Here is a 13,279-nt window from a genome sequence, read left to right as displayed (position 1 = left end):
AGGGAGGGAAAATCCCTGTTTCCCATCGGGATGTTCAGGCAGGGTTGCAGTCCTGAGGAACTGAACCTGGGGGTTCAGCCTCATCTTTCCACAGGAGTTCAGTGAAACCCAGCAGTTCCAGCTCTGGTACCTAATCCCCATAAATCTGAAAGGGAATTTCACTCGGAGCAGTGAGTTAGAAGAGATAATCCTCTACACCCTAAACCCTCTGCAGAGCTGGGCTGTGGCTCAGCAGCAGCTCCTCGGTCAGGATTCCCCCAGGCTGGAGATCACCCGGGGTCCTGGAGAACATGGTGCCTCCAGGAAAAGATGTTTCATTTGTTTAAAAACTCAGGGAAAGGTGCGTGGACACGGGGCCATCCTGAAGAGAATGGAGGGTTTTTTCTCTTCTAAGGAATGTGGAAATCACGGCGTGTGACTCTGCTTTAGATGGGATGCTGTGGGTTGGAAATGCGGGAGCTGGAGAGCGGCGATCCGGCCCGGCTGAGGTTTGGGAGCCGCTTACGCAACCGCGGCTCTGCCCGCGGCGCTGCCCGGCCCGGCGCTCGTCATGCGCCGCTTCTGCCTCATTTACTGCCCAGACAGCGCCGGGGACAAACCCAGCCTGGGGCAGGCCTCGGCCCGGATCACCCCGGCCCCTCCGAGCGGGCTGCGGCACAAATCATGTGAATTTGGCACCGCTCTCCACCGGCGCTGCGCAGGAGCTGCAGTGACACCGCAGAGTCATTCAGGGCTGGGGAGCTGCGGCTCGGCTCGGCCCTGACCAGCGCAGATTTAAACACGACCTGGAGTAGAAAACATAAAAACACGCCCAGATGTTGCCGCTATGGGGTGACGGGACACCTGATAGCGGCAGGACCTGCTGTTCCCTCTGCTGCCGGGACTGACATTTCCCTGTGGCACCGCCGCGTCTCCAGCAGCAACACCCGGGGGCTTCTCAGAACAGCCCTGCTCTCACTCATGTTTATAGAGCAGCTCTCCTCCCTCTACTCCAGCAGCTCCAGAGGCTCCGGGGGTGATGCTGCTGCTTGGAAACCGGAGGCACACACAGCAAACCCAGGGCCTGGGGGAGCCAAATCACCTCCCAATACAGGACATCCCCTGAACACCAGACAAAGGCCAAACCAGTCTGCTTTGGCGAAATGGGGCCTTTATGCAGAGTAAAAGTCCTTTAAATACCCCCTGGAGCTGCCCATCCCACATTCTGTCTTGTTTTTCTCAAATGCAGGGATGGGTAGGCTGTGTCCTCTTCCCTTCAAGGCCGGGTTGGACAGGGCCTGGAGCAACCTGGGACAGTGGACGGTGTCCCTGCCCATGGTGGGGGGTGGCATTGGATGGGCTTTAAGGTCTCTTCCAACCCAAACCATTCCAAGATTCTCTGCTTCCCTTCCCTACCACTCTTCCCCATCCCTCCTATTTCCTTTCCACACCATTCCTCTTCTTAATCCCATGGTATTTTATGTTTGCATCTCAGACAGGAGCAGGAAGATGCTCATGACAGGTTTTTCCACAGCCTTGTCCAGCTGAGGATCAGAGAAAGCTCTCAGAGCTCTGGATTTGCACTGGGCAGGCTGGAATCCAAACCAGCACCAGGGCAGGACAGGTCCTTGTCACACCCGTGGCAAAGCAGCTCAGCAAAAGTGTTTGCTGAACCTTTGACATTTGCGGAGAAATTGGAAGCAATTCCTTGGCATTCAAATCCAAAATGGAATTCATCTGACAACATGCAGCCAGCTCTATCCCCACAAACAATAGAGAAGAAAACATCGCAGGAATATGGAATACTTTAGGTTGGAAAAGGTTTCTAAGATCATCAGTCCAACCATTCCTCCAGCACTGACAAGGCCACCACTGACCCCTGTCCCCAAGTGCCACATCCACACAGCTTTAAATCCCTCCAGGGATGGGGACTCCACCACTGCCCTCAGCAGCTATGCCAGGGCTAGACACTATTTTCAGGAAAAGCTTTTCCTTAATATCCAACCTAAACCTCTCCTGGTGCCACTTGCTTTAAGTCAGAAATGTCCCACCTGGCCGGTCAGCCCTGTGAACTGTGGGCCAAGGCTGCAGAGCCAGGCAGGAACAGCAGGAGGACACAACCAATCCCACCACAATCTGATGTGGGATGGGTCTTGCTGTGATGAGGAAACTTTTAATTGCAATAAACAGGAGAATATGGTGAAATCATGGAGCACTGGTCTCATCCCGAGGCAAACAAAGCTCCCCAAGCTACACATCTGTGAAAATGCCTGTGATGAGGTAGCACCACTGTGAACAATTGTGCATTTATGCAGCGGGAAGGTGCAGAGCTGTTGTTGTGATCATGGACACGCAGATCCATTTTAAACAGACCCCTGCTATATAAGGGGGGGCCCACAGTTTCCTTCACCAGGTGAAAGGAGGAAACATTCCCAACTAAGCCACACCTGAGCAACTCACCAGCAGAAATGGCTCCAGGTACATTTTATTTCAGTTTTAAAGGATTTCCAGTGCTGGGTATGTAGGGTGACAGGAGATGATGATGATGGGGTGGTTCTGTGGTGGGCTACACACACTCCTTGCCATCCCTAAATTTAAATATGGCAACTTCTGAATCCATGAAAAAGAAAATCTTTCCCTGCAGTGACTCTAATCCATTAATTAATCTTTAACCTAAAGTGAGCAGGGAGAGTGTTGGGAGCTTGAAGAACAAGATCAAGCTACAGTTGTAATAGTAACTATTACTATAAATGTTGGCATGAATAATGAAACTCATATTCCAAACCTCAGACAGGGATGAGGGTGATGTCTAATAATGTCCAAATCCTACAGGCTCCAGGGCATTCCTCCTCCTAAGGGTCTTTGTTTGAGATGAGCTTTGTGGTCTCTGTGAGTGCAGGTAGACATTTGTGTTGGATGTCATGGGCTGAAAACCTTTAAGCTTGACCAAGATCACCAAATCGTAAAAGTGTGACCAGGAAGCAAAAGCAGCTGGTCACAGCACAGGTGGTGCCACCAGCTCTTGTCCCAAAGAGGGCAGGGACAAGGCCTAGGGGAAAACATGTGTGTGTCAGGGAAAACCATAGGGGCACCCCTTAGTTTTCATGGAGCAACCACAATTCAGGCCAGGAAGATGCTGCTGGGGGGTCACACTGGGAAGCACCCCCAGCCATGAGGGCAGGTCCAGTGAAAGGGTCTCTCTCAAATTTGGGGAGGGCTGAGCCCACCCAGTGTCCAACAAGGCACCACGGAAGATGAGTGTGGATCCAGCACAGGCAGAACAGGCTGGGAATGAACTCCCAGGTGCCACCTCCTCCTCAGCAGAGTCCCCAAGGACTCCCAACACCTTCCTCTCCACTTTGCAGGGTCCTGGCTCTCTCCTCTGGCCATTGCTGTGATCACCCTGGGACTGCAGTGGCCACAGCCAGCTTCCACCTTCCCAGCCATGCCCCTGTCCAGCCTGTTTGCCAACGCTGTGCTGAGGGCTCAGCACCTTCACCTCTTGGCTGCTGAGACCTACAAAGAGTTTGTGAGTGCTGTGGCCTGAAGGCACCTCCTCTGTGCTTCCTTGATGGCTCCAGGACTGTAGAACTTCCCAGAGAATTCCCAGCTCTTGGTGTCTTTGCCAGCTCTTCAGGGAGGAGAAAGAACTTTAACAGGACAGGGCAGATTGTGTCCCACCAGCCTGGACACTGTCACCTCTCTGTCCCCTCTCTGATGCCCTCTTGAGGCCATTTCCACCTGTATCCAGACCCCCTGCAATAGGGGCAGCAGAGGTGGGAGGTGGCACAGATATTTTGCAGGACTTCCCTGTGTTGGTCACCTTTGTCCCTGGGAGGGTCTGACTGCTTAAACCCAGCAAGTGTCTGCTGCTGCTCGGCACAGCTGGTATGGGCTGTCCCTGTGGCACAGGCTGTCCCTGGGGATCATCTCCTCTTTGGCAGAACCTGTCCCAGGTGTGTTCTGTTCCTCCTCCTCCTGCAGTTTGCCTGGAGCAGTGTCTGCCCACCCTTGTGACACCCTGTTCCCTGTGGTAACACTGGGAACTGGCCCCTGCTGTCCACAGGCACAACCGGCCCTTACTGAAGAGCAGCACCTTGCCCTAGGGAGAGGGAGACCTTCAGGGCAGCTGGTGTGCCAACACAAACTCCTGTTTCCCAACTCTCCACCCTGTCCAGAGGCACCTCCTATCTCCCATTTATTCCCTGCAAAGAGGAACCGTGAAGGACAGCTTGGGAATTCTCTGTGCTCTTCTTCAGCCCCCGGGCAGCAGACCTGAGTGTATCTGGGATGTCTCCACAGGAACGCAGCTACATCCCAGAAGACCAAAGGCACACCAACAAAAACTCCCAGGTAGCCTACTGCTACTCAGAAACCATTCCTGCTCCCACGGGGAAGGAGGATGCCCAGCAGAAATCGGTGAGTTCTGACCTGGGGCAGGCACAGACCTGTTTGTAGAGTCGCCACTGCAGGATCAGAGGGTTTCCACCTGTGAGACCTTTGGTGTTTTCACCCTTCTCTTTGCTATTTAAACCCCGCAGACTCTTCTGGCTGAATCATATTCCCAGCTCCAGGATGAGAACACTGCCATGTGCACAGGACATGGGGCTGGGTGGTGCCCTCAGCCTGCAAACTGAAGCTGCAGGAGCAGTGTCCCTCTCTGGGTCACTCCAGGCTGTTCCAGAGGGAGCAGGACACTCCACCAAACACCAGACCTACTCAGCTTTGACCCTTTCCTGCCTCAATTTCAGGACATGGAGCTTCTCCGGTTTTCGCTGGTTCTCATCCAGTCCTGGCTGACCCCAGTGCAGTACCTGAGTAAGGTGTTCACAAACAACTTGGTTTTTGGCACCTCAGACAGGGTGTATGAAAAGCTAAAGGACCTGGAAGAAGGGATCCAAGCTCTGATGAGGGTAAGTCCCAGCATAATTGGAATAACAGAGATCTCCCAGGCATGGGGCACTCTCGAGGATCCACGCACCATGAGAAATCTCCCATGAGAAATCTCCCTGCCAAAGGATGCCCTGTGGCAGGGCATCCTTTGGACTTTGCTTCCCTTTACATAAAAGATCATGACCCCCAGTGCACAAGTCCCATCACTGAGGAGGGTAAGAACACAGGACAGGTGTTACCAGCACTGCCACAACCCCTCAGAGCGCAGATTCCACCAGGAAGCACAACATTACAGATCCAAAACCTTTCCAAATCCAGCAAAGAATTTCCAGTTGCTGAAATACATCAGACAAACAGCAGCACAATGTTTATTACATCTCCAGGCAAAGTACTTTGAAATGGGGCAAATTTTGCAAGGTTTGCAACCTCACAACATTTTACAAATACATTTTTGTGCAGGGAAAGACTTGCTCTGATGTTTCCCTCTTCCATTAATACAACACTCCAAGCTGAGAGCTGGAGGGTGATCTCTCCACAGAAGAACCTGTCAGAGAATCCCATTATGGTTTGTGTTGGATGGGGCCTTAAAGTCCACCCAGAGTCACCCCCTGCCATGGCACGGACACCTTCCACTGTCCCAGGCTGCTCCAAGCCCCGTCCAACCTGGCCTTGGGCACTGCCAGGGATCCAGAGGCAGCCACAGCTGCTCTGGGCACCCTGTGCCAGGGCCTGCCCACCCTCTCAGGGAGGATTTTCTTCCTGAAACTTAACCTGAATGTCTCCTCCTTTAGTTTAAAACCATTCCCCCTTGTCACTCTCCCTCTCTTTTATAAGCTCCTTAAAGGTCTTAATTTTGGGTTTGTTGTTTTAAATTTAATTGCCCATTATCTGCCAGGACACACTTCATTTATGCTTATTCCATAAGTTTATCTGCCAGCATCAGCCTGAAGCAGTAGTTGTGAGAAATTATCTGGGCCATTATTTACATTTTCTAGCAGTTAAATAATTCTGCAAGTCAGGCCCTGTGAGCAAACAGACCTTCTGTGCTGGAGTAGGCAGGCAAAGGAGTCAGGACCACTGCAGATTTTGCTCTGCATTCCAAGCCACACACAGAAATGACACAAATATTCCCTTTTCACCAATTTATGACACTTTTTACTTCACCAAAACCATTCTGTTGCTGAGCACAGCAGGGGTAGTGGCTGACCACAGATCTCCAGATGGAAATATGGAACCGGATCACAGCTTTGGGAAAATGGGGGAAGAGTGAATTATTTGTGCAGTTCCCCATCTCCTTGGCTGGAGGGCTGCAGAGAGATGCTGTGATTTTGCCTTTAAGTCCCCCCAGGTCATTCCTCGCTCCCTGCAGCCCTGTGTGTGTCGCTGGCACACTCAGCGTGGCATCACCCCACGGCACCACCTCCACCGGTGCGCTCTGCCACACACACGCCCAAAACCACGTCTGAAATCCCATTTAAGAGCAGGGGAGGGAATCCCCCTGACCTCTCCCAGAGCTCGGCAGGAGGTTTTTCCCTGGGAGATGCCCTTGCCCGGCCCCGCCTCTCCCGGATTGTCCCCGTTGTCTCCCAGGAGCTGGAGGAGCGGAGCCCGCGGGGCGCTCAGGTGCTCAAACCCACCTACGAAAAATTCGAGCTCCACCTGCGCGGCGAGGACGCTCTGCTTAAGAACTACGGGCTGCTGTCGTGCTTCAAAAAGGACCTGCACAAGGTGGAGACCTACCTGAAGGTGATGAGGTGCCGACGCTACGGAGAGGGGAACTGCGCCCTGTGAGCCCGCCCCGCTCCTGGGAGAGGAAACTGGAGAATAAAACCCGCTACTGCCGACACGAGTCTGGCTTTTGAGGGGGACAGGTTGTGGGAGAGGCGAGATGCCACTGGGGCGATTTGGGGCTGGGGGGCGAAGGTTTGGGGCTGGGAGGTGTATTTGGGGTTGGAGGATGAGGGTTTGGGGCTGGTGAGGGGGATTCAGTCTGAGAATTTGATTGAATTTGGAGCTGGGGGGAAATTGGGGTGGATTTGGGGCTGGAAGTTTGGATTTGGGGATAGACTTGGGGCTCCAGGGTGGATTTGAGGCTTTGGGGGAGATTTAGGGGTAGATTTGGACTGGGTGATGGATTTGAAGCTGGAGGATAAGGATTTGGGGATGTGGACCTGGAAGGGTGGACTTGGGGCTGGGGGGATTTAGGAGTGGATGTGGGGCTGGAAGGATGAATTAGGGCTTGGATTTAGGGTTGGGGGCTGAGTTGGGACTGAAGGGAGTGAATTTGTGACTTGGGAGGGATTTGGGCGTAAATTTGGGACTGAGCAGCAGATTTCAGGCTGGGAAAGTGGATTTAGGGTCTGAGGAGGGTGGGGCTGGGGGTTGAATTTAGAAGGAGCTGAGTTCAAGGTGGTCTTGGTTGGTGGCGGTCACAAGGTGTATCCTGGGGCCAGCCTTGATACAAGCCAGCCCTGAGGAAAGGATTTTCCTGCCACTGAGGTTGGGAACACCATGGCTTCCCTGGGGAGGTTCATTTTTGTGCCCAGAGCCCACTCATCTGAGCAGGTACAGGCACTTCTCAACACAAACCTCGTGGGAAAGGGGGAAAAGCTGACAGCAAGCGATGCCCTGGCCTTGCAGGGTCATGTTTTTTTTATTAAAGCAGCTGAAAGGAGGGCTCAGAGAGGTGTCCCCAAATTGCCTCAGTTATTGTAGCTCATTCCCAGTGCTCAGCTCCATCACTGCTAGCTTTTGTGGTATCACTTCCTGAGACCTTGATGTGTTTTCATTTGTCCACAAAAAAGGATTGCATTTTCTTGTCTTCATGGAAGGTGCCAAGTCCAGGGTGGCCTTGGCTTCTCTGGAGCTGCTCCTGCCATGAGCCAGCCCGGGGCACTGCCCAGGCTCCCCAGGGAATGGTCCCAGCCCCGAGGCTGCCAGAGCTCCAGGAGTGTTTGGACAGTGCTGCCAGGGGTGCACAGGGTTGTTGGGGGGCCTGGGCAGGGACAGGGGTGGGACTGGAATGATCCTTGGGGGACCCTCCCAACTCAGGATATTCTGTGGTTCTGACTCCTCCTGCAGTTTGTGTGGAGCAGTGTCTGCCCACCCTTGTGACACCCTGTTCCCTGTGGTGACTCTGAGTCACCTGCTGTCCAGGGGCACAACTGGTCCTTACTGAAGAGCAGCAGCAAAACTGGAGCATTTTGGGGTGTGACACAACCAATACCTATGGGATTTTTTGTTTATCAGCTGAGAAGAAGGAATTTCTGCTGGTTTGCTCTCTCTACGCTCACCCTTGCAGCCCCTGCTCTCCACAGAGTGTTGACCTGACTGGTACTGCCCAAAGGGGAAGTGAGCAGCAGAGTCAAACAAAAACCTGTGTTCCTGCAGAAGTCATCCCTCAGCTCCCTGCCTATTCACCTCCCTTGTGACACAGCGTGGGAAGGAATTTGGCGCTCACTCTCCGCAAGGCACCGTCCAGCCCGATGGAAAGGGGAACAGACAGGGATTTGGAAGGACTTGCTCAGGATGAGAGTGGCTGGGTGTCCCCTGGCTCATTGCCACCTGAAGTCAGTCAGTCCTTCCAAAGCAGAAACATTTCCAAGTGGTAAATTCTGGGGAAGCTGCCCCTTATATGTGACAAAAATATGCGCATAGGAATGAAACTAAAACATGTTGTAGAGAGAAATTTACCCTTGATTTTTCTCCCAGGCCAGTGAATTGTCCTTGGAACAATTTGACCTCAAAGAAGAAGTTTTGTTAGATGTCAGTTTTAATGATGCCACTGAATTGGAGCAACTCTGTCTTCATTGTTTCCAAAAGTTTTGCAGTGTTTTATTAGGCATGAAGGTTCAATGCTGTAAGACACCACGTGCGTCACATCCAACGTCTGCTTCTCCTCCAAATATGTAACAGCAATAGAAACGGGCAATAAACCTAAATACTACTAAAATTAGACACAAAAATAAATGCTGGTTTTGGAAAGGAGGTGTTTTCCTGCCAACTTATTGAGGTCAGCTATATCTGGAACCAGCAGAGCTTTATTATTTAGATTCTTTAGACAGAATATCAGAGGTGTGCAGCACTTGCAGAACAACAAAAGGAAATGTGCCCTCCCTGCAGGAGCTCATGTAAAGCCCAGAATTGCTCTGAGAAAACTGAAGGTGGAAGGTGTCTTACGAGTAGGAGTAGCTGTCAGACTCATTTGCACAGGCACGGGAAAAGTATTTCTCTAAGAGGAAAAGAAATAAGTCTTGTAATAAATGTGTTGAGCCACAAGAGCCTTGTGAACCACAGGTGTTGAACCCCAAGTAGCTGGGGCATTAACATTATGTAAAACAAAGGTTCTTTCTACTTTCAAACATATTTTCCATTAAATGAAATAAGATTTTGTTACCTGGTAATGAATGAACATCTGAGGCAGCTCAAGCAATGAGAAGGGGCACCAAGATCACCAAATCATGAAGGGGGGGGTGTCTTGTTTCATAATGAACTCCTTCCCAGGTATTTTGACCTCTTTGGAAAAAAAAACAACAACCAAAAACTGGGAGAGCTCAGGGATGAGCCACAGGAATTGAGACCCCTCTTGAAATTACCTAAGTGTAGCCTGTTTAACAAAAAAGAGAGGAAAGGGGTGATTTGCTACATGGAAAAATCACCTGGCCCTGGCTGAGCTGGAACTGCAAAGGCAAAGGTAAAGCAAAATCCAGTGTCTGGACACAGAACTTGGAGAACTCCAAGTGGAAAGATGTAGTGATTCACAAGGATAGAGAGCAATCAGGGGACCTGGCCTCTGAGGAAGTAAATACCTGCTGGAGCAATTTCTCAGGTGGAAATGCAATTTCTATATTCTATTGTCTTAGAAATGCATCAAAATATGAAATTATCACCATCCCCAGCAGTGTGACCAGACGGTGAGAGGGCGATTCTGCCCCTGTGCCCTGCTCAGGTGAGACCCCACCTGCAGAGCTGCCCCCGGGGTCCCCAGCACGAGAAGGATGCGGAGCTGCTGGAGCCAGTCCGGAGGAGGCCACAGAGATGCTCTGGAGCCAGGCTAGTAGTGCTAGGAGTGTTCATCTGGAGAAGAGAAGGCTCTGGGGAGAGCTCAGAGCCCCTTCCAGGGCTTAAAGGGGCTCCAGGAGAGCTGGAGAGGGACTCGGGACAAGGGACAGAGGGACAGGACAAGGGGAATGGCTTCCCCAGGGTTAGATGGGATATTGGGAAGGAATTCCTCCCTGTGAGGGTGAGATGGCCCTGGCACAGGACTGAGTAGTTGGGTTCCAGTCATGGTAACAGAATCAAAGACTCAGTGAGGTCAGAAAAACCCTCCAAGATCATCAATTCCAACCTGTGCCAAATCCCCACTTCGTCCCCCAACCCAGAGCACTGAGTGCCACATCCAGCTCTTTCTCAAGCACCTCCTCAGACAATGACTCCACCACTTGGGCAGTTTATTCCAATGTTTAATCCTGCTCTCTGTGAAGAAATTCTTCCTAATGCCCAACCTAAATCTCCTTGGCACAAGTCAAGGCCATTTCTTCTCCTCCTGTCCCTGTTCCCTGGGAGGAGAGCCTGACCCCCCACCAGGCTGCCCCTCGAGTCAGGGAGTGATGGAGAGACAGAAGGTCTCTCCTGAGCCTCCTTCTGTTCAGGCAGAACAACTCAGTAGAGAGAAGAGAAACTGCTTTTACAAATAAATCAGCAAAAACAGAAGGAACAAGGAGAATTTTCATTCAATGAGGTTTTCATTATCAGTGGGGTTTAAACCACCAGCTCCATCCCAAGGGTTTAATCCTTGCCAGCTCAAATGTGAGTCCTGCTTCTTGGCAACAGACACATGAGCTGACATACATACACACAAAAGCACATGCACAGCCCTGAACATACACAGATATTTCTCCCCGCTCACAGGACACTCTGGCTGCACAAAACCAGCATTTATTAGGAAATAACATCCAAAGAAAGAACTGTGAAAGAAGTAACATTTAATGAGAGTCATAAGAAATATCAGTAAGGAAATAGCCTCCAAGGCAAGAACTGGGATCCAAGGAAATGGACAAAGGAATAACAGTCAAGGATTAGAATCAAAGGAAAGTTCCAGCAATTCCAATATAGGTGCAGGAGCTGGAGAAGAAGCGTTTTCATCTGTTCTTCCTCCCACTCAGGTTCTTCACATTGTGTCTCTTCCTGCGAGACATCTGTGTTCTCTTTCTGCATTTGCTTCTACAATTCATTTTAGTAAGAACGTCCATGATGTATTGAACCAACAGCAATTCAGCTTCGCTGAGCTCCAGCAAGTCCTGGAAATTGCCATGGAAGAGAAGGATTTGGAGTGGTCAGGAAGGGCAGGTGATGCAGGCAGAGGAACAGCACTGGAATCTGCTCCCTGCCCGTACCTGCTCTGCATCCTCTGACCCTCAGTACTTGTTTTTCCTCCATCTCTGTTGCAGTTTTACAGACAATGTGCAAACTGTCAGGAAAATCCACAAACGACAGAGGTTTATTGTTGTAATGTGTTCCACTTCTGATGGTTTGTCCCTTACTCTCTCCTCAGGTAAATAGCTTGTCCCATGTGTCAGTTACCCCAAAGCTCATATTTCTCTCCCCCCACCCCGTCCATCTTCCTAGACCCTTGCCCACTTTTCCAGAACCTTCTACGCTGTTCAGTACCCCATTGTTCCTCATGTGCTGTATCCACCCTTTGTGTACCCCTGTTGGTTGCTGTTACAGTCACTCATCCTGTGACTCCACTGATTTGTTGGAATGTTGTACCCACTCATTTCACCACAGCACTTTAAAAGTTGCTGCACTCCTTTGTCCCTTTGCTTAGTTGTTCCTTACTCCTTTCAGAGTAAATCTTGTTCTGGAACCTCAAGATGCTAAGCCTCCCTCGTCGTCCTTACCGGGTCCTCATAGTTGCCTCAAAGCCCCTACTGACTCTCCAGCTTCTCCCGTGTGGAGCTAGCTGGGGCTCTAGAGCCAACGGGAAAGTTACAGTTTATGTCCAAAAGAGAGCCAGAGTCCTTCAGCTTTATTCTAGTAAAGGGAGAAAGTCCACTGGGGAACACACTCACAGGCTTTTCTCTCTTGGGGTTTCAGAGGGCTCAGCCTCCCTTTTACCCCAAAATCCTGGCCGCATGTTGCCCTCTTACTCATTCCTGAGGGACTAGGAAGATACAGCCTTCCCAAACTACCTACTGCATATACCCGCTTGAAACCTACTAGTTTTATCCCAAAGTTCAGAAGTTCAGGCTTGTGCAGACCCTTGTCTGTCTCAAGAGCCAGGCTGCCAGGGCTCTACAACAAACCTGCTGCTTGAAGATAGTAGAGACATTACAACCAATTTCAAAGACGTTAACAGCCCTACCTTCAGCCCTCAATTTATTTATAAATACATTAGCATTCATGTTTTATCACAATACAAAGGAAAATTAACTAGGAGGTTTAGCCACAAAGGGCGGCAGGAAGTGCAGCACCTCTCTCTGCTCGGGAGCATTTCAGTTGAGACCAAGGACGATCGAGGCCCCAAAAAGGACATCCCTGCCAGGCCCAGCGCTCTCACTCGGAAGCCCCTTTCACGGGGCTCCTCAAAACCGCAACGTGTTTCGCTGGGAGAGCGAGGGGGGATTCCCGAAAGGCCGAGCTGGGAATGCCCGCCGGGAGAGCCTGAGGGAGGCGCAGCGCCAATGGCGGGAAGCGCGGGCAGCCTGAGGGCCGGCGGCTCCGCCTCAGCGCCGGCAGCAGCAGCGGCGGCGGCGGCGGCCGGGTCCAGGCCGCTGCAAGCGCCGCTGCAGCCAAGCCCGTGAGGGGAAGCGCTCCGGCACCGGGCTCTGCAGGCGGCAGCGGCGGGACACGGGCGGCAGAGCTCCCGCCGCGGCCCGAGCGCCGCATTAGCGCCGGCAGAGACCGAGGGGCAGCTCCGCCTCAGCGCCGGCAGCAGCAGCGACCCCCGTGCGGAGGAAGACGCGGGCAGCTTCGGCAAGGCCGGCACAGCCCCGGCAGCAGCCCCGGAGAGGCGGCCCGGGCCCGGGCGGGAAGCGCGGCCGCTCCGCCGCACAGGCAGCTCCGGCTGCGGCCAGCGGCCCCCGGCCTGAGGAGAAACGCGCGGCCGAACAGCTCGGGCCAGGGCGGCTCGGGCAGTGCTTGGGCCAGGGCGGCCTCCAGTCGTGGGCAAAGAGTCGCGGAGTCGCTGTCACTGCCCATGGAAAAGACCTCCGGGTTCAGCCAGTCCATCCTGTGCCCGATCTCCACCTTGGCAGCCAGGCCACAGCTCTCAGTGCCACCTCCAGCCCATTGCTTGGAGGACACCTCCAGGCATGGGGAGACCACCAGCTCCTTGGGCAGCCTCTTCCAAGGCCTGACCACTCTTTTCCGTAAAGAAATTCCTCCCTGATGTCTGTGTTGCCCA

At 52.4% G+C, this 13,279-nt stretch overlaps 1 protein-coding gene across 1 annotated transcript; it reads left to right on the top strand.

The window, feature by feature from the left end:
• The first annotated feature begins 2,447 nt into the window (after positions 1-2,447).
• LOC134554442 (somatotropin) lies at positions 2,448-6,663 on the top strand. The gene is made up of 5 exons (XM_063404989.1): positions 2,448-2,457; positions 3,345-3,508; positions 4,282-4,398; positions 4,731-4,892; positions 6,463-6,663. The coding sequence occupies exons 1-5, from the start codon at positions 2,448-2,450 to the stop codon at positions 6,661-6,663; spliced, it is 654 nt and encodes a 217-aa protein (XP_063261059.1).
• Positions 6,664-13,279: the final 6,616 nt, after the last annotated feature.

Source organism: Prinia subflava, chromosome 8 (genome assembly GCF_021018805.1).
Source record: "Prinia subflava isolate CZ2003 ecotype Zambia chromosome 8, Cam_Psub_1.2, whole genome shotgun sequence".
NCBI lineage: Eukaryota > Metazoa > Chordata > Aves > Passeriformes > Cisticolidae > Prinia > Prinia subflava.
This window is presented reverse-complemented; position numbering and strand designations above follow the sequence as displayed.

Bases quoted from the DNA above. Each gene is read 5' to 3' on its own strand.
- LOC134554442 (XM_063404989.1), top strand. The intron at 4,399-4,730 runs GTGAGTTCTGAC...CCTCAATTTCAG, and splicing joins AGGATGCCCAGCAGAAATCG to GACATGGAGCTTCTCCGGTT. The intron at 4,893-6,462 runs GTAAGTCCCAGC...GTTGTCTCCCAG, and splicing joins GGATCCAAGCTCTGATGAGG to GAGCTGGAGGAGCGGAGCCC.